The following is a 27031-nucleotide window of genomic DNA, read 5'->3' on the forward strand; positions in this document are numbered from 1 at the left end:
TTTGAGTCTTTGGGATAGAAATCTTTTGATATCTTATGGGGTTTAGTTTTATTAGGTTTTTATTGGATACTATCTTGTGAAATATTTTTAACCTGGGTTAGAATTTCACACACAAAGCAGCCAAATGACAGAGAACAGCTGATCCACATAACAAAATATCAAGTAAATAATTGGTTATAAAATAACTATCTGAATACAGAGACTAGTGGAGGCTCAGAAAACCAAACAGTCTTAGGGAATAATGACATGTACCATTCAGTCACTGGTCATCTAGGCCTAGAGGAAGAAGTGTGGTAGAACCTCTGTCTAGTTACTGCCTTGGCTATTTATCCACATGTGCACATACTGCTCCTTGCCTTTAAATCGTGCTGTGTTTCTACCAAATGAGATCATTTAGGTGCAAATGCTTTGAAATGAAAGCCCTGCTAAAGTAATCAATCCTATAGTTATTGATTTATGCCATGTTGTTCAAAGAAAATTACAGTGAAAGAGTTTGTCTTAGAATTTTATAAGCTCATAAAGTTATCATCCATACGGACATGAGTGTAAAGCACATGGAAATGATAAGATGAAAGTAGTCGCTCCATGCACTAGTAGACCATGAGATAGACTTCGTATGTTCTAGTATACCCTTCACCAGTACAGAGTGCCATACATTCATACCTTTAAAACAATTCTAACCTGAACTTTAACAAATATTATCAAATAAAATCAAAATTTTAATAAACATTGTATAGCCTCAGAGGATTGTACACGACACTCCAAATCCGCCATATATTGCTTGCTTTTATTTTAAAACACAACCTTATAACATCTGACTCTTAAAAAATATCTTCTAACAAATATACATAGTCAAATAAAACAAAATCTCATATTGGTCATGTCCAAAAAATATTTATCTCATTTTCCATGTTGAATCCAGCACCATTCTACCAGGAAGATAAAATGACTTGTTAGCATTCTGGAGTCATGTTTAGTCATTTCATTGCTCTAAGTTCCTAAGACTTTCAAAGTTGGTTTTTCTTTACAATGTTGTTATTTTTTAATTGTTTTCCTGGTTCTGGTCACTTTACTCTGTATTCAGACTTTCCCAAGTCTACCTGTAATGGTCCTTTTTATAATATTTTATGATAGCATTCCATTTCATTCATATACCACAATTGGTTTATCCATTTTCCATTGATGTGCACTCTCTTAGTTTTCAGTTCTTTGCCATTACAAAAATGGTTAAAAAAACATTACACACACACACACACACACACACACACACACACACACACACACTTTTCATAGTACATATCATTCTTAACCAGTTTGATTCAAAAGAGAGCTATCCAGTATGCTGGAGTATTTCTTCTTAGTCTTATATTATTTTGAGGTCCCTGGGATGGTAGTTAAGTTATATTTTTGATTATTCATTTTTTAAAAAAATATGAATAGTCTACTTCTTTTTCCAATTGTCTTTGTCATTTTTTACACTGCATTTGTACATAACAAAATATTGGTAACAATGACTAGATATTAGTATTAAATGTACATTAAAACTCAGTGTCTTTAGATCATAAGATTATGTAGATAGGGAGGAAACTGCTGTGGAGAAGGACCCTAGATCATTATGAATATATTAGAAATGATTGCAAATTAGAGTTTTGTTAATTTAGTCATGTTCATTTTTCATACTTTAGGGGTGTGTAGTTATAGTTATGCTTAAGGTTTAGTGACTTATTGAAAAATCACAATTAATTACAGAGTCCAGACTAAAATTCAGTTCTTCCTACTTCTCATCCAGTGTTCATTTCATTATATAATGCTATCTTAATTTGTTTTTATTTCTTCTTGGTCTGCACCTGTGCTATCATCAGTTAGGAACTTCTGGTGAGAAAACTCCCCTAATTAATATGTCGGAGCAGTTGTTCTCCTATTCATTTTCCTAAAGAGTTACCTGGGAAATGGAAATGTTAAATGACTTTCACAGGATCACAAAGTCAGTACATATCTGAGGCTGAATTTGAGCCCAGATTTTCCTAAACCTGAGATTGTCTCTCTCTCCTTTGCCTCTACTAAAATATTGATTTAGGAAGTCTAATTGTGAAATGAAACAAATAGGCAACATTTCTGCTGATTAGTGGTGAATGCTACTCTGGCAGGAGGAGGACTAGTCTTTCCCAGGATAAGTTATATGTGGGGTTAGTAGAAATGCTCCTCTACTAAAAAGGAGGCTTTTCCAACTCTAATTATAGTACCAGAATTATGTGATGACTCGTATCTTCAGCTTCCTCATGCTTTCACCTACCTTGTGCTTCTTAGGGTGAGTGGTAGTGGTAAATTTGAGAGTTTCCTCCTCCATGAGGTCATCAGACCTATAACTGGACTCAGACACTCAAGCAATACTGGAAAATTGTCATGGTGCTTACTCCAAGAAATGGATGGATGGTTACAGGTGTGAGTTGTGAGAACAACAATAGTTTAGAAGGTGGTTTTGTGAACAGTTTTTTTCCTTAGCATTCATCTCTATTTATATTCCATTTTTACCTTTTATTACTATTTGTCTTCTTGACTATCTCTGCTACTTTTTTCATTATTCCTTTCTACCATAAATACTTTTTCTTTTTCTTTACTTTTCTCAGGGATGGAAAGAAGCCATACAAAAGTCATGAAGGAGTGGGTATAGGAATATACCTAGTTATTTATGCTCCTTTAATTTGAGAATTTTAATAAATAAGAAGATTTTTTAAATTGCCTCTTGTAGTTTAATTTTTGATTTTAAGTTAACTGACTGAGTGTCCTTTAAGTGGTGTGGAAGTCCAAACATTGCCTTTTCAAAAATATGTAGGGATCGGTGGTAGGAAGATAGTAACTGAGAAATGTTTTAAAATATCTTATATTTTAAATATAAAAATAAAAGACTTCTATCTAATTTTTAAATATTAAGGCAATAATTCTCATTTGATGATTTATCCAGACTAGATTCATGACTAAGTACAAATGTTTTCAGGTGTCATTTTGATCATATGCCTTCAGAAACTAAAAGTATAATCAGATAACTGAAAAAATCAGAGGTTAGGATAACTTCTTTTCTAAATAGATGCTTGTACCTGTGGAAATATACATTTTCATTTGTTCTCATTTAGTTTAATTTAATTTAATGTAGAACATTCTAATGCAAATATCTATCTAATTTCAATAAGATGTCAGTTTACTAAGGCAATTTTGGAAGGAATTTTTTTTTTTAAGATTTAAATAAGAGCAACCTGACCAGTTTTTATTTTTTATGATTTTCCCCTTTAAATGACGCAATCTTTAACATGCTCATAGAAGTGTACTTTTATGCATTCCAATTAATTCTACTTTTTTTGAATGGAATGAAACTGAGTTTTCCACTGTAAATTTTTAACTGTCCAGTTAACCAAATAATTTAACAATGACTGGAAGAGGGAAAATGAAGAAAACAAATTTTCAAATGCTAATACTCAGTTATGCTTTGAAATATATGTTAAACAAGACAATGATTTATAGTAGATCTTGAAATAAAAAAATAAACTGTTTAAAATGTTACTCCATTAGATAGTCCTATTTCCAATTTATTATAAACTGTTTTCCAGATCAGAAATAAAAGTATTTTTGCACTACCTCCATTTCCTAAATGAAACATCAAATTTTTATATTTTTGCAAATAACGCAAATTTTAATGATGAAGATTATTCTTGGTTTGTTTATGGAAACTTGTGGAAGTCACTTTCAGGATTCCCCTCCTCCCCTCCCCCCTTTCGAATTACGTAGATTTGCTGTAATTATTTGTGGACTAAATTAGAATGTCATCTTTTCATGTCAGAATTTTATCTTTAGCTTTCTTGTTTTGATTTTGTCTCATTTAGGGAAGTACCAGATACAGCTTCAGAATGTGACTCTTTAAACTCGTCCATTGGAAGAAAACAATCTCCACCTTCAAGCCTTGAGATGTACCATACATTGTCTCCTCGAAAAATATCGAGGGAGGAACTCTCACTGGAAGATTCATCCAGAGGAGACTCACCAGTAACTGCTAATATTTCCAGAGGCTCTCCTGATTGTATAGGTCTGACAGAAACTAAGAGTATGATCTTCAGTCCTGCAAGCAAAGTGTACAATGGGATTCTGGAGAAATCCTGCAGCATGAACCAGCTTTCTAGTGGTCTGCCTGCTCCCAAACCTCGCCACACTTCGTGTTCTTCAGCCAACAATGAAAGCAAACCCATTCAAGAAATTCCACACGTCCCCAGGATAAGTAGCATCCCACAGGACCTTTGTCAGAATGGGGAGAAGAGCAAAAAGCCATCCAAAATTAAAAGCCTTTTTAAGAAGAAATCCAAGTGACTTGGCTGGTAGAAATCCCTAAGTGTGGCATCATTAAACCTTTCTTTATCTTTCACTTAATTTTTTTTTTTTTTGTTATTTTAAAATTTTAGGAATGTAATTCCATTTGGGCTTTCCAGAATGAATGCCATAGTGGAATGCCCTTAAAGGCAACTGTTTGCTTATTAAAGTGACTCTACCATCGTCAAACCAGCTGTCACTGAAAAAAATCATTAAAACATTGAGACAGTTTACAGTTATTCCTGCCTATTTATTTCTGCTTTGTTATTAGTTATGTATATAAAAAATTTTTTTTTTGAAAGCCACTTTGGACTTCTGAGCTTTAATGGACTAGTAAGCCGGCATGGGCTTGCAAAAATTTCTTGTTTACCAGAGCATCTTCTTATCTTTCCACAGAGTTATTTACAATACTGGACTAAGTTACTTAAAAGAAGTAAAACTAATTGCACTACTGTTTTCCAGACTGGAAAAAAAATCTCTGCAAGTGAAACTGTCTAGGGCTTAAAAAAATGAAGTTGACGAGGCTGTTTTCACTTTTAAATCTAAATGGGTTTTTAAGTAGAACCTAGGATTTCTAACTGACTTGATTTCTGGAAGTGGAAACCCACACTTTTATTATGGGAAGCTTCTTTAGATGCATTTATTACTCTAAAGTTTCAAGTCCTGCTGTAAAGATCATGGTTTTTGTTTCTGTCGTTTTTTCCCAAGGGCTTTCACTGTGATTTTACTGCATTGCAGGCTGTATGATAAAAGATATAAATAATTTAATGAGTGGAGATTCTTGATTCTTTTTGCAAGTGACAAACTTGGAACTTGATTGAAGGACTTAAACATTCACAAACTTAAACTGGGGTGGGGGGAGTATGGGCACTTGTTTACAGACTTCGAATACCTACAAAGGATATTTGGTTTGTGAAACTTTGTACTGTGGAAAAGATAATAAATTGGAGACGTTATTGTGTGGGATTGTGTGATTTATGTTGAGGGTGACACACCACTTACACAGTTATATATGGCTGCTTGAAAACTGTGCTAAGCTTCCTACTTGTTTCATTGCCTTCTGAATAATAGTGGCATTTTAAAAGTTGAGTTTCCAAAAAAAAAAAATTCTTATCCTGTTTTATGATGTATATAACATACAGTGTTTAAATGTTTTAATATTAAGGCAAACATGCATTTAGACTGCTATAATTTATTAATTTGAGATTCATTAAATTGATATTGGAGGTGTAATTTTCTGGAAGGATACCTTTAGTTTGGTTACTTTAAAAAGTTAAAAGTTAGAGCAATAAAATGTGTAGAATTTGGGATTTTTTTTTCCCTTCACCTCTCATCATTTAAAAAAAAAAAATCAGAGATCTTTTCAGTATTGTGTGTATTTGGATGAAAGATGTATCCTTATTGTCTGGAGTTAGTTGTTTCATATCATGGGTGTTTCCCCTCCCTCCCCCCTCCAAAAAAAAAAAAAAAGATGTTTGCGCTTTTCTATTAAGGTTACATGAAAATGCTGATTGGTAAACAAGAATTTTCACTCCAAAGAAATGCTTTCACTTATATGAACGTTAGTAGTTGAAATCTCATGTAATTTTAAAGTTATTAATTCTGTTTAGTATTTGTTTAAGGACATGTTAAGATTTTTCTTAAGAATAGAATTTGGGTAAGTGATTTCTTTTATCTTTTAAGGTGCTTGATCTACAAATTCCAGAATGAAAGTAAAAAAGGGTTAAGTAAAACAAACAAACAAAAACAACCTGTTAACTAAAATTAAGATAGACTGACTGACTTAAATGGTAAACAAAAGAGGTAAGAGTACGTTTCAGTATGGAAGAGGTACTACGAAACTAAAGAAGATGAAGGTGAGGTGAAAGTTCTAAAGAATTAAAAAGGGCTTAAAGACTAAAGTGATTCATGTACCCAAAATTCATTTGGCCTTAATAATTATTAGTCATATCTTGAAAGTCAGCCACTTATGGCAGAGATTGGTAATTTTCATTCAACTGGCAACTTTGGAAAATGAACATGGACTTTTTGGCCTTAGCAGTGAAAACTATCTACATGGTAAATAGTTAAATTAATTCTTTAATCTTAAGCCCTTTTTTCCCCCATTTGTTTGTTTGTTTTTACAGGTAAGGAGTTTATTATAAGTTTTTTAATAATTTACTTTTTTGAAGCAATAAAAGTGTCATTTATTTAGAATTTAGAATGCATTTTTCAATTTGATTAAAGGTAATTAATTTGAATTTCACATTTTTTGGATAAAGACTGGGTCTGAGTTTATTGAACATGAGTCATTTATTTAGCATGTTAGGTAGTGTGATTACATTCGTAGGTAGTATGAGTCATATATATATAAAATAGAAGTGCCTTTGTTTTATATTCAGGTTACCAGGCCTCATCAGTGGAGGCTCAGGATTCTGGGTGTTCAGATATTAGTGATATGCTATGAAGAGTGTATTAGCTATAATAAGTTCCAAATTGAAATTCAACAATTATTAAAATTTGTAATTTCATATTTCTTCAGATAGTTTTGTTAGCTTTCCTTGGAAATCCTTGGCATTTAAATAATATATGCAGTGGTTTCCAAATTGGATGTTAGGGTCATATTTGAAGACTCATATCTTATAAGATATTGAATTCCCAGCCCTATTTGGAAGGATTTCAGATGATAAAAATGAGAAATTGTCAGACATTTTTTTTTTTTTTTTTGGTTGCAATACATGTAGGCCCAAACTAAGAAGAGGTTAATCCAAAAGTTCATTCCTGAGCTCAGTGTGAAAAGCTTTTTTTTTTTTTTTTTTTTTTTTTGCTAAGGCAATTGGGATTAAGTGACTTGCCCAGGATCACACAGCTAGGAAGAGAAAAACATTTTTAATGGAAACATCATGATACATACCAGGTTTCTAGGCCAATACACACACACACACACACACACACACACACACACACACACACTAATTAGTCCTACTTAAGTTACAAAAACCCCTTAAAGTACAACTCTTGTTGTTTTTCTATGATCACAGAAAGGAGGACATACAAAAGTATAGATGATATGTCACAGAGTTGGGGACGGTGGAACTCAAGAGGAATCCTTACTCCTTCAGCTTTCTGTCAGGATACTCACTAATAATCTGGGAAAGAGGAAAATACCTGGATGGTAATTTTGAATCCTTCATTACTTTAGCTATTTAATAGCTTACAAACCTTCAAAATATAGAGCTTTATCCCCCTTTGTTTAGATGAATATATATAATTTGCTTCATTGACATGTTACTTTTCACTTATTAAGGGGAGAAGTGATCCTTTAAAAAATTAAACAGATTTCAGTGTTTTTCCAGGTACATGTAAAGATAATTTTCAACATTCGTTTTTATAAGATTTTGAGTTATAATTTTTTTTCTCCTTGTATCCCTTACCTCCCTTCTGCCCAAGACAGCAAGGAGTCCAATACAGGTTATACATGTACAATATTTTAACCATATTTCTATAAAAATTATTTGTTCTTGAAAAAATGGATATATATTTCTTTCTCTCCCATCCCCTTAACTTCACTCCAATCTTTACCATTCTTTGTGTGTGTCCGTCCGTCCTTCCTTCCTTCCTTCCTCTCTCCTTCCCTCCCTCCCTTCCTTTCTTCTCTTCCTCTCTCCCTTCTTCCCTTCCTCCCCACTCCTTCCTGCTTTCTTGCTTTCCTGCTTTCTCTGTCTATATCTATCTATCTAAAGTCTTATTCTGAATCTAAATGTCCGAAAGTAGATATTATGCTTTATCATCAGTCCAGTGGTCTGGAATCCTGGTTGGCCAATGTATTAATTACAGTTCTTAAGTATTTGAAGGTAATTTGTTTTTGCTTTTTTTTTTTTTTTTTTTTTTTTGGGTCAGTGTTCTTATGTATATTCTTGTTCTACTCACTTTTCACTCAGCATTAATTCATATCAGTCTTAACAGGTTTCACTAAAATTGTCCCTGTCATAGTTTATTATGGCATATTCATTTACCATAATTGGTTTAGTCATTTCCTGTTTGACAGACATTTTCATTATTTCCATTGTATTGCCACTATAAATGCTTTTTTTTAGTATTTGTGTGGGTATCTATTTCCACATGCACATGCATGTATGTATATATGTATATGTATATGGCTGACTTTTTATATTTGATCTGTTTAGCAATATGACCTTCAATTTGTATAGGTGCTTATTCTATAGAGTAAAAACTCAGAAAGTTCCTGTCAACCTAAGAAGGTTATGACCTACCAACAGGCTTTTTTTCCCTCCAGGATTGGGGTTTCTGAGTTCAAAGAAGCACATTATCAAAAAGATTCACCAGAAAAAAAAAATCAAAAAGACCAGAAAAAAATCATGCAGTGTTATTTCCTAAGGTATGAAAGGATTTCAACTTGCATTGGTGGGGGGGAAATATACCCACTCTGATGAAGTCACAGATTTATAAAAGTTTGACAAGAAATCAAGATTTAGGTAGTAGGTGATTATCATAAACTGTAATGTGAAATCTGAGTTTGAAAACACTTAAAATATTTTGCAAAGAGTTTAGTAAACCTGAAAATCAGCTGGAAGATGTTTGCTGATTTATTTAAACTTGATATAGCATTATATTTTAATAAATTGTTCTTTTTATTCAAAAACAAATGAAAGTAATGGAGTTTTTTTTAAAGCTACTACCCTTATTCAAAGATGTTTTCCCTTATTTGAGTCAAAGATGACCTTGTAGAAGCCTTTGCTCCACTTGTAACTTTAGCTGTTGTCTTATTCACTATACTACTGGAAGTAATTACTAAATGAAAAATTGTATTGTCTGTCTTTTAATCCATATTATTAAAAACTGAGTCATAATTTTAAAATAACCTACTGGTTTTAAACTTGATCTTAGAAATACTACTTTATGATTGATTCTCAGATCTTAAGGCACCTCAAATTACTTTAGTATTTAGTTAAAGTTAAGAATTAAATTCATTTTAAGTTAAACTTTGGTTTCCTATGCTAAATTATGAGGTACACAAAAGTGTTGTAGCCTGTTTCCAACTATGGTCCGTTCCATTATGTGGAATATGTGCTCTCCTAAAAATCACCATGCTATACAAAATTATGTAATAAAAACTATAGAGGTTAAGGGGAAAATGGAGTTACAAGGATGACATTCAACTTTGTCATTGAGAAATAGCAAAGATAGGCGCCTAATAAAAATGATAGCACAGTTAGATACGTTAAATGGTCAAGAAATACAGAAATATTATAATAAATAGTGATGGTAGCTGGCTTCTGGCATAAATACAAAATGTGTATGATGCTCAAGTTTTCTGATCAATTGCACTGCCACAAGTTGGAGTATTTGGAAGAAGTGCTGAGTCAGAACTTCTGCAGTTTTACAATCAAGTAAACAGTATACATAAGTATAATGTGACGTTAAAAAGCAGACATACTTTTGAGAAACAGTGACATGGAAGTAGAGAGGAGAAAAAAGTTTTCAAATTGGTCAAAAGTTATAGCAAGAGCTTATATTTATGAACCACTTAATATATTATCCCATTATTTTGTAATCGTCACAATAACCCAGAGATGAAAAGTGTAATAGTAGCACCATTTTAAGATGTGAAAATGGAATTCAAAGTCACAGAGCTAATAAATAGCATAGGAAGGGCTAGAATCCTGACTTCAATTTCAGTTCTTTTTCCCACTAAGTAAGATTATAGGAGGAAAAGTACTGGAATCAGTCTGATAGGATAATGACAGATCATTTCTGGTCTTCCATAAACTAATAGCTCTTATCAACAGTAAATTGGCGATTTACCTGTAAGATGTTTTCTAATGTTTAGCAAACCCATTTTAATTATGGTTGTCACAGTCAGTAATAGAACCTAGTGTAGAAAAGGTATTTCTGTCTAATTAAAATTGGAAACATGTATATTTATGTGTTCGCTGATTCAGTATGTAGTGATATATTTTGATAACTGATACACTATGACTTTTATTGTGATAAGTATTATGCATCTAAATTTGAAATTTGACATGTTCATATAGCCATCTGAAGAGCATCTCCTCACACAGTTAATTGTTGACATCATTGTTCTCTAAAGTTTTGATTGGACCTGTATGAAACCAGTTGGTCAGATAATTTTTAAAAAGTCATATTCAAGATTTCTTTAGGCTTTTGGTCTCAGAAGAGAGGAAAAACTGAGGTCTCCCTGAGTTTCATTATCTTTACTTTTAGAATGAGAAATTTGGACTAGGTGAATGGCCTTTTGGGTTTCTTCCAACTCTATGACCGTTGGCTTGGTTACAAAGTCAGAAAAGTCTTCTTTCCTTGGGGTGGCTCTGCATGAGATGCACAAGAATGCTTGTGATATAACCCTATAATTTAAATGAAATTGGAAGGATAGGAACACTCAGAGGTCTTTTCAAATGCTTGAGAAGTATGTGCTAAACTTTAGAGAAGCTTTCTGCCCCAGATTTCAGCAATATGTACCAATTTTTTTTTTGGAAATAGTATTTTATTTTTCAATTATATTTGTAAAGATAGTTTTTAACACTCGTTTTAAATAAAATTTTGAGTTCCTTATTTTTTCCCTTTCTCCTGTTCCCTTTCCCCAAGGTGTTAAGCAAGTTGATGTAGATTACATGGGCAATCATGTGAACATATTTCCGCATTAGTTATGTTGTGAAAGAAGAAACAGAACAAAAGGAAAAAGTTGTGAAAATAATGTGCTTTGATCTGCATTCAGATCCCATAGTTTTTCTGGTAGTGGAAAGCATTTTTCACCATGAGTCTTTTGGAATTGTCTTGGATCATTGTATTGCTAAGAGCTATTATAATTGATCATTGCATCATGGTGCTGTTACTGTGTACAATATTCTTCGGATTCTGCTCATTTCAATTAACATAATATGTCAACATTTTTCTGTAATCAGCCTGCTCATCATTTCTTTTAGCACAGTAAGTATTCTTTTACATTCATATACCACAACTTGTTCAAATATCCCCCAATTGATGGACCTCACTTCAATTTCCAATATTTTGTCACTATACAAAGAGCTACTACAAATATTTTTGTGCATGGGGGTTTCCTTCTTTTTTTTAATGAACCTTTTGTGATAGAGACTAGTAGTGGTATTGGTGGATCAAAGGGTATATATGCTTTCAATAAACTTTGCCCCTTGATTAGAAAAAAAAAAATGAATAGTTAGCAGTTGGGATCCCTTTTAGCAGTGTTGTTTCCCTTTCCCACATTTTAAGTGTTTGTTTCATCACAATTCTAGGAGGAATTATGGAATGTCTTAATTCTATGTGAGTTGGATTAAAGTGAATTTTTTGGAGGGTCTCTTGTTTTGTTCTTGACATGTGACTATCAGTTAAGGGAACTTCTGGTCAAGAGAATTCTTAATGCAGGTTGACATTTGTTTTGCAATTTATAATTTTAGTTTCTTGAAGCAATAAAAGGTTAAATGATTTGTTTAAAAAAATCATAAATCAATTAAATGTCAGAGATGGTGCTTGTGCACCAACCTCAAGGCTGGTCCTTTATCCTTTATCCAATATTCTGATATTTATTTCGTAACTAAATCCCAATTAAAGGCCTTCCCTAAGGTCACAGACATTAGCATCTCAGATACGTTTTCCCATCCCTAGTCTTTATACATTTCACTAGGTTGCATTTCTTTAGCTAATAAGATCCGTATTAAGAGTTCAAACACATGACCTGCTGTTCCCATCTTTTCTTTTCATGCTCCACTTCTAGGCTCGCTCTTTGTGTAAAATGGTGTCCTAGAAAATGACAGGTGGTATCTCACTTTAGTTAAAAATAGTTTCTATTTCAAGCATATTTTTTACTTTCAGGCTCCTTGATATTATATAGGTGTCTGTATGTTGGAGAGTAAGAATGCCTATTTAGGCTTTGTAAACCCTTAGTTAATAATCAATGGTCTAAGTTACAGGGGTCCTCAAACTATGGCCCATGGGCCAGATGCAGCAGCTAAGGATGATGATCTCCCTCCCCCAGGGCTATGAAGTTTCTTTATTTAAAGGCCCACAAAACAAAGTTTTTGTTTTAACTATAGTCCGGCCCTCCAACAGTCTGAGGGATAGTGAACTGACCCCCTATAAAAAGTTTGAGGATCCCTGAAGAGCTTATGTTTTCTGTCACCCTGGATATATAGGGATTTGAATTGGAATGCAAATCATTTACTGTTGATAAATTATATTTTCATGACTTTCCACAGTAAGTTATGAAACCCTGGATGGAGTCTTCAACCATAGTTTAAAAAGCTGGGTCTTATATGACATATCCCTTAAAAATCTTACGTGTTAAACCGAAAGTCAATTTCCAAGCAAGCTTATGTTATTTTCCTTAGAATTTTATTATTGAATTACAAGGCAACTAACAACAAAAGACAGTGGAAACCAAGATTGTTATGTTTTTAAGTTGTTCTCTCAGCATAAGCCTCTTATGCATTTGGGGGAGGAGTAGTTCTGTGGAGAAACTTTGTTTATTCTGAATGGGTCTAAATGTAATCTTTCTAATTGATACTTCATTTTTTAAACTTTGTTTTGCTGGATTTTAAGTGCTTGAGTCATCCAAACATGTTAAATACTGAGTACATTTGAATCCAGATGATATTAGAAGTTGTTAAAATCTTTGAGATACTTATTCAACAATATTACACTGTTCACTTTTAAAATAATTTCCATTAATGGATCTGGTCATGTTGTTGCTATCCCTTGCTGTAGGCTTGAAGAATAATGACATCTACTCTGTCTCTTATTGAAAGCAGAAGGCAAAATGTAGCAGAAATGATCATGGTACAGGTTAGAGTAAGGAAAAATGTTCTCCACCCATGTTTGTTCTTTGTCCCCGAGCTCTTCCTTCTTCCCCTCTTTCCGTGCTCTCGTTCCCCCCCCCCCCCCTTCTCTTGTCTCTTGTCTCTCGTCTCTCTCGTCTCTTCCTCTGCGTGTATGTTTGTATTTCTGCCTCTGTTTGTATTTCCTTTCCTTTGCCTCTCTGCCTTAATCACTGAATGGACTTTGCCTCAGTCAAACTGAGATCTATTAAAGACTTCAGCTTAACAAGGCCAAGGTCTCCCCCTACATCCTGGTCTATAGCTGGCCACTGGCTCCAGATGGCTCTAGAGGGGAAAGGTGGGCAGGGGCCCTTGCCCAGCTGTGCCAGGAGCACAAGCGCTTGGTGCAGAGGAAAAGACGAGGGCTCCTGCTCCCCTGAGCTCTCAGTCAGCATGAAAACAACTGTACAGGGTATCTTCATGATCCCTTGGAGAGGCTTAGCAGAGAGAAGGCCCTAGAGTTAGGGGGACTGGCAGGAACTTCTTGTGGAGGTGGTGGAGCTTGGAGGGATTCAGAAAAGGCAGGAGACGGGATGAACATGGGGAGAAGTGTAACAGTGATTATTGGCAGCAGGGCCCTTGGGCTGGGCTTGGCAGATGACTCCCCACAGATGCTTCTGTGGTCTTTGGCATCTAATTTCATGTTAGGAGGTGTGGTGAGGTGTCCCACTGCTCAGCAAGCCTTTGTGTGGTCAGAGGATGTTTTCCTCCAGAGACACCCTTGCCAAACATGGAGTTTAGTAACTGATGTCTGAATACTCTATCTTTTTGGGGTCCTTGGACCTCCCTGATTTTGTTTGCACAAGCATCCAATCACATTGTTTTCCTTCCTGAACATCTTTTGAATGCTTCACAAAGGGCCCCATTTCGGTCCCTAGGTGTTCTCAGAATCAAAAATTCCTGGAGATAACAAACAATGCATAGCAGTCCTACACTTTCTAGGGTCACAAATGCCTTGGTGCTTGCCGAGGTACTGAATGAGCCCTCAAATATTCATTTTATTGTCAGGTTGTCTGCTTGATAGAAGTACCTTAGTACAGTTTGGAGGAGGGCTTCTCACACACTATATATGACACAAACATGGTGGAAGCACTTGTGGAAAAATAGTGCTGATAGGCTTGCTTGATGTAGGGTTGCCACAAACTTTCACTTTGTTAAAAAAAAAATCTGCAAGATGCAATAAAAAGAGGTGTACCACAAAGACCTATTCTTATGACTCATGGAATAGAGGTAATTCTGGGATTTTAACTACAATAATATTTAGGGTAATTCTTTTGTATTTAAATTATTCAATTATTCAAATTCTTCAATTTTTTAAAAATAATTTGGAGTATTATAAGTTAGCTTTGCCTGGAAAAATAAAAAAGAAAATTTACCCTCTTCCTTTGCAGAAGTGGTGGGAATAAGGGTATGAAACAACATATGCTGTTAGACATGGTGAGTTTTTGATTTAACTCCTTTTTTTTTCTTCTTTCTGTTATAGCAATTAGATCTCTGGAGGGTTATATCTTGGAAAGCATGCAACGTCAAAACAAAAAATTTTTTAAAAATAATTTACATATATGTATATATCAAAAGGCATTCTTTAGAAAAATACAGGAAATAAGCAGTCAGATTTTCAAATGGTATTGTTTAGTAGATCCCTTTTCCTCTTTACACATTCAAATAATTGACTAACAAAAATGAAAAACAGAATTCTATTGTCATTTGCTTTCTTCTTTTTTTTAAATCACATTTAGTAGGGGAAAAGGCCATCTCAAAGATTAACAAGTCTCTTGCATAAGTCATTCAAAATTCCTTGAAAAATAAGAAAACTAGAGGTAACTTTTTAAAAATCAACCTTACATTATTAAAATTAAGAGAGGTATAAAGAAGAAGAACTATGTTCAGCAACAGCCTAAGTCATTCTCTTGGTTCTATGTGGAGTTCAAATGAAAAATTCATAATTGATGATGAAATTTTCTAGAGACTCCTATTAATGGATGACATTGGGTTCATTGTATCATGTCTTAGATATTATAAAGTCTCCTCTGTGACTTTCAGTCCAACAACTCAGATGAGAATGGGTTGGCTGTTATCCTTCGGACTTGAAGAAGACAAGTGACTGAAGAATGGCCTTGCCCATGGAGTGATGATAGGTGATGATTGTATGGCCTTCCCTGAAGGCTTGACTGCCTCCCAGATCTGGCCCTTCATCCACTGACCCCAGGACTACTTATCTAGACATTTCCCACCTTGTTCCAGGCTAAGTGCTTGACTGGTGTGGAATGATCTGATCCTTTCAGCAGTTCTGAGAGGTAGCTTCTGTTAGCCCGCTTTCTAGGTGATTAAGCTGATTCCAGTGGAGGTAAGTGACTTGCCCAGGTGACCCCAAGGCAGGTATCCAAGCCCAAATTAAGTCGGGAAGGTAAGTGGATCCACTATGGCGCCACCTAGCGGCCCTTCCGTAGTTTTGGCCCTTTCTACCCAGAATAAAACCCCCTCTTCTTTTGGGTGTCTTTAGCATCTGGCTCCAAGAACTCTTTCCAGACTAATCTCACATTACGCTCCGACCTGTTGCTCCCTGTACATGACACACTATCTCCTTTCTCCGTGCCTTTGTACAGCCTGTCCTCTCAGCCTGGAATTCGTGGCTGTCTCCCCTCCTCCTCCTGGACTCTTCAGCTCCCTTCAAGACTCAGCTGAAGTGCCCCCCTTCCCACAAGGCGATCTCTGACTCACCCCCAGCCCCCCAATAATTTTTTATATATTTTTTATAAATTTGTATACGACCACGTTGCTTCTCTCCACTAACACAGAAGTTCCTTGTAGACAGATACTAATCTGATTTTGTCTTTGTGTAGTATCTGAAAGTTCTTGTTGTGTGAATTAATGATTGAATATACCATTAAAAGCAAAAGGAAAACTCATTTGAAAGCTTGGAAGTGGAGCCATGGGGAGTGATGCTGGGGCCCGATATAGAGTCTTGCTGTGGGTGGCTAATGTGGAGTGGAGATGAAGGCCATAAATCATAGAGGGTGAAGAAGCGGGAAGTCACACGAGTCATCAGTATAAAGGCTAAAGGGTCAAAAATGATAAATGCAATGAAAAACGGAAACTATGGTCCTGGTACTAAAATCATCTCGAGCAGTGGTGCTGAATTCCAACGTAAAGAGGGGACGCTGTGCATGAGGAACCCAAGGGCTCACGTGGGCTTGGAAAAGCACATAGAACGTCATCTATATTTTATTTATTCTCTATATTATTTTCTAAATATTCCCCAATTCTATCTTAACCCGGTTCAGCCTGTATTCAGCTCATTGTGAGCTGCTTGTGGTCTTTATGTTAGTTCTGATCTCGGACAGTGGAAATGAGTCCTGAGGAGATGAGTAAGAATGGATGTGGTAACAGATTGATGGCCTGGAGTTTGAATGTGTAGGTGAGGGTGGATTGCTCGTCTAAAGTTGAAGTTTAAAGGTGCGTTTGCTAGTCCGTCATTGTTGGATTGTGTGAGACAAATTCTGTGCTGCTGAACAGGTTCAGAGGGTATTTCCTCTCTCCAATATGTGTGTTTGTATGTAAATGTACACATATAAATATAAAGATATATATGTAATATAACATGTAACATGTAAACTTAAAAAGAGAATATATAAGTGCTTATAGTCACCTTTTTAAACTTTTTTTGTGGAAAATATTTGAAGTTATATAGCAATTTTGCATTTTCTTTGTCAAATATCTCACAATGCCAGAAAATATGGTGTTTTTTATATAGTAATCTTTTTTGCTCCCAAATGACACTTCATTCTTCTCTTAGATATTTAAAAATAAGCTTTGAATCTCATGGTGAACTTTTACTTCTCTTATAAATGAGATCCTGAATTTTCTTTTCACTTTGTTATTTCTTATAATTTGGGCATACATGAAATAAAGATTTGCAGAGCTTTTTAACATAATGGAAGAAAGTATGATATACTGGGCAGAGAAAGGGAACCCAGCACCTGTCTTGCTTCTGGGTACTTGTATGAACTCAGGTAAGTCATTTTAACCCTTAGGGTTTAATTTTCCTCATCAGTAATAAGACTGGTTCTGGAGAAATTAGGGATAAAGTGAAGAATATATATATAATCTTTAAAACAAAAGACACCAAATTTTGTTTTAGAAAATATGGGTTTGCTAAATGGTCTTTGAACTCCTTTCCATTCCTAACATCATTTGATGACTTTTATTAATAACAGGTTTTTGCTATACCAAAGCAAAAAATTTGAATGTAATTTTCTCTCTCTGTTTGATGTTTAATATTTAGCTTTTTAAAGCTTTAAGTGATTGTACAGTCTATTCCTTATGCTGACACATATGCTTTCCATTCACACCAAAAAGCCCTTCTTTACCATGAAATCAAATTTGATTATTTTTTCATAAGCATGTATGGATGTTTATAGAATTAAAAACCCTGTTTCTAATCCTATCACGCTTTGTAACTGTTCTGTTGTGAAAGTTGGGCATAAATTACAGCTCATTAGGGCCAGTTTACATACTTGGAAACATCTGCGATTGGAGGGCTAGCACAGGGGAAGAGGTTGCAATGAGAACCTGGGTCTCAACTTCAGGAACAGTTCTTTTCATCTACGTTGGAGGGCTTAGTTGGAATCTTTGCAAACTTACAGGTAATGTAGGCTTTCCGAGGCTGGGATGACTTACTTGTATGATCCTTAGCATAAAAATGGGCACCCTGGCTAGGCAGCCCTTGAAGCTACTTTCTTGCTCACAGATTTCCTTCTTCCCTACCTTCCTGTGTGACTTTGGGCCAAGCCACTTCACTTCTCTGGGTTTGGTGCATAGTCCAGAAAGTGAAAGAGGTGGACCGGAGAGCCTCAGAGGTCACTTCCAGCCTGACATCTGTGATGTCTGAACAGCTGCTCCCTGTGACCTTTCCCATCCTTCCTTCCCTCTCCCCTTCCCACTTCCTGTTTCCAGAGCTCCAGTCCTGCACCACCAGTTACTTAGTGGTCTTTTCAAAATGGATATTTCATAGGCACTTATGTCCAAAACAGCACTCATTATCTTCCCACCAAAGACAAACCCTTTCTAAATTACCTGCCTCTTCCAAAGACTCCACTAATCCTTCTAGCTTCTCAGATTAAAAACCTCTGCGTCATCCACTACTTACTCTAATTCTAGCTCCCTGGTTGCCAAATTCTACCATCTAATTATTGTAGAATTTCTAACATGTCTTCTGCTTGCATACTCTTTCTAATTATTCCCCAACACCTTATTTCAGATCTTAATCCTCTATCCTGAACTATTACAATAGTTTTAATTGCTCTCTCTCCCTCAGGTCTTGTCTTCCTTGATCCATCTTCCACATAGCTGCCAAAGTGATAATTCTATAATGCATATTTGGCTATGTAATACCCTACTCAGTAAACACTAATGATTCCTTATTATCTCTAGGTCATAGAAAAACTTTGGCATGATTTCTACTTAATTTTCTAGTTTTACTACACATATAATTCCCTTTCACGCACACTGTAGTCCTTTTTATTCTTTGAAAATACTATCTTTCTTTCCCTATGCTGTTCTTCCTCACTTCCACTTCTTCAAATCCTGTCTTCCTCAAAACTCAGCTCAAATTATACTTTTTTTTAAAATCGAAAGTTTTTATTTTCAAAACATATGCAAGGATAATTTTTCACCATTGACCCTTGCAAAACCTTGGGTTCCAATTTATTTTCCCAACCCCTCTAATATAAAATAAGTCTAATATAATAATATAAAATAAATCTAATATAGGCATACATATTTATACAATTATCTTTCTGCACAAGAAGAATCAGATCAAAAAAGAAAAAAATGAGAAAGAAAATGAATCAAGCAAACAAGAATAAAAGAAGTGAAAATGTTATGTTGTGATACACACTGAGTCCCCACAATCTTCTCTCTGGATGTAGATGGTTCTCATCATCCCAAGACCATTGGAACTGGGTTGAATTGTCTCATTGTTGAAGAGAGACAGGTCCTTCAGAAATGATCATCGGATAATCCTGCCATTGCCATGCAACGGTTCTGCTCATTTCACTCAGCAGCAGTTCATGTAACTCTCTCTAGACCTCTCTGAAATCATCCTGCTGATTGTTTTTATAGAATAATAATATTTCATAGCATTCATATAGCATAACTTACTCAGCCTTTCTCCAGTTGATGGTCATCCACTTCATTTCCAGTTTCTTGCCACTACTCAAATTCTACTTTCTAAGTGAAGATACTAGTGCCTTCCCACAAATCATAGCTTCTGGTAATGAATAAATGAATGAATACATAATTATATGTATTATATGTATATATATATATCACATGTATACATGCAGACATATTACATATATGTGAACTTTTATTTTTGTCTTTTTTTGGCTGCACAACTCTTGAAGTGCATTCATTGAATTGTAAAGGAGTTTTACTATACATAAATGGAGTTCCATATCTGGGAAATAACAGATTTATGAACTATTAAATGACAATAGAGAACTTTATATTTTATACTTATTAAATTTTGTCTCGTGAGAAAATAACTTTTTAACTTTTTGATTTGTGTATTGGTAAATTATCTTAAAATCATTTAAACTGATTGAAATTATTTTGTAACTTGATTCTTTTATTCAACTTATTAGGTATTTCAGGTTTGTGATATTCCATTCAATTAATCAAATATTCAGGTAAATAAATTTGATAAGTATATCTTCATTGTCTTCATTCAAGTCATTGATAAAAAGGAAATGGGAAGAGTTCATAGTAAAAATATGAAAATCCCAAGTAACGATTCCTGGGCCATAATACTGACCCTCCAGTTTCACATTGTGTCATCATCAATACTCTTGAATAAAATTCTTTAATCAGTTACAACTCTATTGAATTTTTATTTTAATAAATTGCAAAAAAAAATTGTGAAATGACTTACTGAAATAAAACGTATTATGTATATTCTCTTTAACTATCAGTCAAAAAGGTCAACCGATTTAGTTTGACCTGACTTGTTTTTAGTGAACACGTGATTTGTTTTCTTTTTTAAGTGTACATCAACCACCACTTTGGTAAGTCATTCTAGAAATTTGATAGGAATTGATAATTACTATGTGACATTTTTATCAGTTCTTAAAGAAGTTCCCCTTTCAAAATACATTTTATTGGTATCCTTTATCCTTACGTTGTAGTAGCTGAACAAAATGGAATTCATCTGGAGGAACAAATGGTCAAAATGTAGAGAAAGATAAAAAAAGTAGGAAATAAGAAGGCATATATTGCCAGACCATCAGAAATATCACAAATATATCATAAAACACTGCCATTTATATTAAGTATTGGTTAAAATTTTTTTAAAAGTTGATCAATGAAACAAAATGACTAAACATGACCTAGAATTGTCAAGCACAATAATTTAGTATTTGATAAACTGAAAAACACAAAACTATTGGAAAAAAAATACCATGATAGAACTAAGATATCCTCCTGTTTCCTAGCAACAAGGATAAATTTCCTTTAAAAAATAGCAACCTAATACAGTTCCCCAATAATCACATAAATCCATAAAAGTTGTCACCCACATGGAGTCATGGTCCTTCCAACATGGTAGGTATCTAAAGACTATTTGAAATACTATAAATTTGAGATAAGAAAGCCACCATCTATAGAAGCCACATGCATATGTACATTTTATTATCTGCTGGGTTAGGGCAAAATAAAACTTTTTTTTTTTTTTTTTTTTTTGTAACTGTTCAGTTACTTGTGCTTGAAAATTGAAATTGAATTAACAGGGTATTGGTTATCAGGTCCATCCTTAATATTTATCAGAGCCCATAATTAGGACTAAATGAAATGATTTCATGTTTTGTATTGTGATTGAGTTGAGGAAAGGGCTTTGCTAATACAAAGAGTGAAGTGGACAATGAGAGAGTATTTCCAAAGTCAAATTCCTCTTGATCATTTATAAGGAGTTCTAATGGGTAGCACTTTTAGAAGTAGCTAATTCTTTATCCCTGGAGGAATTCCAATGAGACTGGACATCATCATTTTGGAAATATTGTAGATATGAGACATTAAACACAGCCAATCCTCTGAGTGCAGCCTGAACCAGATGAAAATGTATTTTGGAAATATTTAACAAAAGAAATAAAAACACCACAGTGTAGGTAACATTAATATGTGGTTTTTCTAAGTCTTGTGACCTTGTTTGAATTTGTGTTTGACATTTCCAATATAGATGGTATTCTTATTCAGATACAGGTTAGACTTAATGAATTCTGAGATGTTTTACAATTCTTAGGTTCTGTAATTCTGAATTAATTGTTTGATTATTATTAAGAGTGAGTCATTCCTCCAGGGGATAATTACTAAGTCTCCATCCTGTGCTTATGTGAATGTTTTGCCAAAGAAATATTTGGTTCATACATAAATGTACTGCTTATGCAGCCCTTACCGGGAACTCTTTGTGTCCAAATTAATTCTTTCTCCTCAAACCTGATCCTCTTCTAAACTCTATTATTTGAAATATTCACAATCTTCTTGGCTTTAAACCCAAATCAATCTGACTCTCATCAATTGACCAATAAGTTCAAGCCCAGGGGAAGCCCATTTGGCCATTCTTTGGGCTCTAGTGATTCAGAGTAACTGTAAATAGCAATTGCTTCTTTTTGTCCAGAAAGCCTGAGGGTCTTCCTCTTTCAGATTGACAATACATATTATTATAAATTTTTGGTTTCCAGTACACACACACACACACACACACACACACACACACAACCACTTGAGTTTGTAATCTTGAAGTCATCATGTCTTCACCATGACTCTAAATCCCGGAGTTCTTTCTAATATGCCATCATTTTCACCCTTTATTATGTCATTATTGTATGAATAATAACTCATATATCACTTTAAAATTTACTGGTGTATGTGTGATTTTATTTGGACCCTCACAAAAAAATTGTTAGTGTGAAACTAGTGCTATATATATTATTATTATCATTTGCATCTTTTAGATTAAAAAAAAAAGTCTGAGAGAGTTAAGAGAAGTGTCTGGCATTTGAAACAAACCTCAAATCTAGGGCTTTGGGGCCCTAATCCCTATATTGTACCCCTAATAACTTTTTGCTAAGTCACTATTGTCTTCAAACAAAACACAAACGAGCTCATTGAATCCAAGTTTGGCACGTTCCTGAAGGATGCTCATAGCACAGGCCAAATGGAAGGAAGGAAATGATAAAGTCTGATGTTTACTCATGGTAGTTTTCAAACAGAGCCCTTTCTGCCCTCCAGCACAATCCCTGTAACAAGGACTTTTTTTTTTTAAAGGGATGGGTGGATGCAAAAATCACCCATCATATTGATTTCATCTGACAATAAAGGCAATTACACTCATACATAATGTCTTTGTGATTCATTTTCTCCGCTCTTCTTTAGGTCTTCAGATATGTCTTTATGGTTTTTTTTTTTTTCCATTTCCATTGTTAAAGTTTTATTTTCCTGGTTCTACTTATTTCATAGCACCAATTCCCTTTTCTTGTTTCTTGAAATTTTTCACATTTCTCATAGCAACATGATTATTTCATTTTGCTCATTATTTAGCTATTCCACAATCAATGGGTACCTCAATGGAACCCTTTTGGGGTGAGTGGAGGGCTTTTTTTCTGTCTTTGACCACCTGGAGGTGTTAGCAGCCCCTCTAGGTCAAAAATACAGAGGTTGTTATTTTCCAGAAGGACTAGAACACAGAGAAAGCTCAATTTTCAAATTTATGCAGTTTTTAAACTTTACCTTGAGTTCACAGATGCCCAGATCCAGCTGTGTCCTAACATGTCTTTGGGACACTTAGTTTTTCATCATTTATTAGACAAATAGGAATCAATTGCCAAAAACATACCCATATATTTATTCTTTATATTCAAGTCAAAAGTTTGATATCTCTCTCACACCTAGGAAAATCAGGATTTTCAGTAACTGCCTTTAACTCCCAAAATAGTCACAATGCTGCCACCCTGTGGCACACGATAAATTTGCTGGATCGTATTTTCCCTTGTCTTTTCATAAAGACATAAAACTAGGTGGGAGTGTGGTGGTTTTCAGGTGTGACATAGAGGAATACCTCCGAAATATTGCAGGTTCACTTCCAGGCCACTCCAGTCAAGCATATAGCACACTGAGGTGAGTCCCATGACATTTCTGGTTTTTTAGTGAATATGAAAGTCATATTTAAATGTGCAAAAATATCTTGGCTAAAAAAAGAATGCACCTTAATTAAAAAAATTGTTGCTAAGAAATATTAATCATCAATTGAACTTTCAGCGAGTCGTAATCTTTTTGCTGGCAGAGTCTTGCCTCTGTGCTGCTGATTGGTCAGGATGGGAGTTGCTGAAGGCTAGGGTGGCCATTTCATAAAATAAAACCTGGGAACTTTCTTTCAATAATGCTCTATGAGAGAAGTTAAATGAAGTGCCCAGTGTTTGAAATAAGACTCAAATCTAAAAAAATCATGAACTTTTATGTTAAAGGAAACACTTGTCTTGGAGGTAAAACCAGAAACGAAAGGCACGGAGGTAAGAATGAACAAAGCCAGTGTATGAACCCAGGTATTACATGTAGTACCAGTTACTTTTAAACATAGAGGGGCTATACAAACATGGAGTTGAGTTGAGGTGAATGGCACAAAAGCACACTGGGATGAGTCAAAATGCTTGATCGATTCTCACAGCCAGGTTTAGTATCGACCACTATGGGTAGATATACAGCAATTTAGTAAGAGATGGAGTCACATGCAAACTCCTTCAGCCTCTTGGATAGGAAGGGGGTTGTGCAAGGGATGAAATCAAGTTGAAGACCCAGAACCACTTGTGGCAATGGAGTTAAGTAGCTTGGACTAATAGCAAAGGAGTTTTTCCTGAAGATTCACTGGGAATATCTTAGCTCAGAAGCACTCAGGATGGAGAAAGTGGAGTTAGAATATACCATATCAGCAAACTTTCAGGAGAGTATCAGCTTAATCTTTCTTTCTTTTTTCTTTTTAAATTTGTGCTGGTAAATTTTTTCACTTAATAGTATTTCATTTTTTTCAATTATATGTAAATATAGTTTTCAGTATTCACTTTTGTAAGATTTTGAGTTCCATTTTTTCCCCCTCCATTCTTCTCTTCCTCCCTCTTCAAGATAGAGGGCAATCTGATACAGGTTCTACATGTAAAATCATTTTAAATACATTTCCATATTAGTCATGTTGTGAAAGAAACATCAAAACAAAAGGGAAAAACAATGAAAAAGAAAAAATAAAAAAAGATGAAAATAGTCTGTTCCAACCTGCAATCAGTCTCCAGAGGTTTTTCTTTGGGTTCAGATGCTATTTTCCATCCTAAGTCTGCTGGAAAAGTCACCGTATTGCTGAGAATGAAGTCTATCATAGTTGATTATGACACAATTTTGATCAGCATTACCTTTCAAAGACCTTAATAGGAACTAAATTTTGGAGAGTGGGATCAGAGACTCCTCTGACCACTCATAGAGCATAATATTACACCTTATTTTCTAAATTATTTTAACTTGGTGATGCTTTATTTCACAATTTTACATTTCCTTGTATTTTGCAGCTTTCTACTGAAATTGTTGGTAGCCTAGCATTTTGCTTTGACCCGGTTCTCATCATATATAGTACATATGGTGGAAAGAGGGCTAGACTTGAAGTCAAGAAACTGATTCTGATATTATCTATGTGACTGGAATATTGACCAAAGGATGCCGTGTCTGCAAGAAGGATAATAGAGGAGGAGGAAATGGCAAGTTGCAAATGGAAAATAAATCCTAGAAGGGCATCTGAAAAACCCAACCAAAATATGGCCATAAAATGCTGAGAGACAGTAAATAGTAATTAAATAGTTCAAATAGCAGCAAGAGTTAACATCCCCTAGATTTTGTATCATGAGTGAAGCTTCAAACTGAAAAATGCTGAAAAATCCTGAAAAATCCTGAAGAAATGTGGATGCTAGCTGTCTTTTCTAGCTCTGCCTTCAAGCGTGATGAAGATATCTGCAGCAGAAAGGGAAGATGGTGGTTACCAGGTAGTAGAACACATCAGAGACATGGTAGAAAGAGCACACGACTTTCAATAGTCATATCTGGCTTTGCAAAAAGTTACTTAACTATGACTGTGTCACAACCTTTTTGGGTTGAAGCTTCCTATTCCATTAACAGAATTCTTACCATTATCTATCTACAAGGCTATTGGGAAGGGCTTGCTATAGGTGTGGGGCTTGTTATTGTTAATATTTTGTGCAAAATTGGCCTTAGCCGGATTAAAATAAGCATGGGTGGTGAGAGGAAGGCTTCTCCATTCTGCACCATTGGCTCCTTGCTTCTTCTTGGTTTGCAGATGCTTTTGTGCCCTCCTCATCCTGCCTTTTATCAAAACTTGCTTTTACTAAATGACCAGGTTGACTTATTCACATCAAGATGTAAATGACTAATAATGCTTACAGAGCTGTGTTTTGGTCCTTTGGTTCATTCTGGATTTTATTGGTGGAAGTGTTTCTGGTGAATATCACTTGTATCGCTTCCATACTTTATTCTCTGTGTTTCTTGTCTAAATTTTCCCATAAATTTCTCATTGAGAGTCTATTGGAGGTCTTCATTTACTAGCTCAGTGATATTGGGGTATTGGGCAGCCAGAGGGTATAATGGATGAAGCACTGGACTAGGAATCAACTTCATGAGTTCAAATCTGGTCTCAGACACTAGCTGAGTGGTCTGAGCAAATCATTTAACCCTGTTTGCTTCAGTTCTTCATCTTTAAAATGATCTGGAGAAGGAAATGCAAATCATTTTAGCAACTTTGCCAAAAAAGTCCCAAATGGGGTCGTAAAGAGTGGAACAATCAAAAAAGACTAAACAAGAAGTTAAGGTACTACTGAAGCTGTTCTTGTTATGTCATCAACTCAGCCACCTTTTCTGGACATATCTATCCTCAGTAACACCTTTTATTTAATTTATTTTGCCCAACAAGCAAGCTCATGTCTTCCACATGCCTCCAAACTCTTTACCTCATCCATTCCCCCATTCTATATCTCTCCTGACTTTTGTGACTAACTCCTTGAAAGGGTGTCTAAAATAGGTCCACTTCTTTTTCTCTTACTCCCTTCTTAATTCTTCATTCTCACTTCTGATCTCATTTCTTAATGGAAACTACTGTCATCAAAACTGGGGTTTGCTGCTAAATATTTAACAATCCATTCTCTGGGGAACAAGTATGTAAGACATTCTTTTAAGTTTAATCTGCATTAGCATTTTTTTCTATCATTTTTTGAAAGCTAGACAGTCATCGAAACAATAAATCAAACCCTGATTTGTGATGGTGACTGATTTCCAAACTGAAAATGATCACAGTGAAAACTTAATATTTGATTCTCAAGAGAAACTGGTTTGGGTTGGTCCAAGCTTATTCTAGTAGACAGACCACTGCAAGAAGATTCCTTGAGGGCAGTGATCACTTAATTTTTGTCCCATCTCCTCAGTGCTTAGCAGAGAACCCAATACATTTAGTCTAGCTCTTATGCGCAAGAATAATGTACCTGACAAGTGATGATCCACCCACTTCTTGAAGGACCTCTGAGCAACCCCCTACCTTTCGAGGTAAGTCATTCTACTTTGAGATATCTCTATTCTCAAGAAGAGTTTTTTTCTTTTAATCCGATAGAAAGCTTCAATTCGGCTGTTTGCAAGTGCTACCCACTATTCTTGGTTCTGTTGTTTATGGGCCCAAGACAACTAGTCACATCCTTCCTCCCAATAACAGTACTTCTTGAAGACATATATCATACCAT

The 27031-nt window shown here is 35.0% G+C and overlaps 1 protein-coding gene across 3 annotated transcripts in view; it reads left to right on the forward strand.

The window, feature by feature from the left end:
- The window catches only part of STIM2 (stromal interaction molecule 2), a 127943-nt gene extending 122629 nt beyond the window's left edge, over positions 1-5314 (forward strand). For all 3 annotated transcript variants that reach the window (XM_051966145.1, XM_051966143.1, XM_051966144.1), the window contains one exon: positions 3876-5314. In XM_051966145.1, coding sequence (XP_051822105.1) covers positions 3876-4353 — 478 coding nt within the window. In that variant the 3' untranslated portion in view covers positions 4354-5314. The remainder of the gene's footprint in view (positions 1-3875) is intronic.
- Positions 5315-27031: the final 21717 nt, after the last annotated feature.

Source organism: Antechinus flavipes, chromosome 6 (genome assembly GCF_016432865.1).
Source record: "Antechinus flavipes isolate AdamAnt ecotype Samford, QLD, Australia chromosome 6, AdamAnt_v2, whole genome shotgun sequence".
Lineage (NCBI taxonomy): Eukaryota > Metazoa > Chordata > Mammalia > Dasyuromorphia > Dasyuridae > Antechinus > Antechinus flavipes.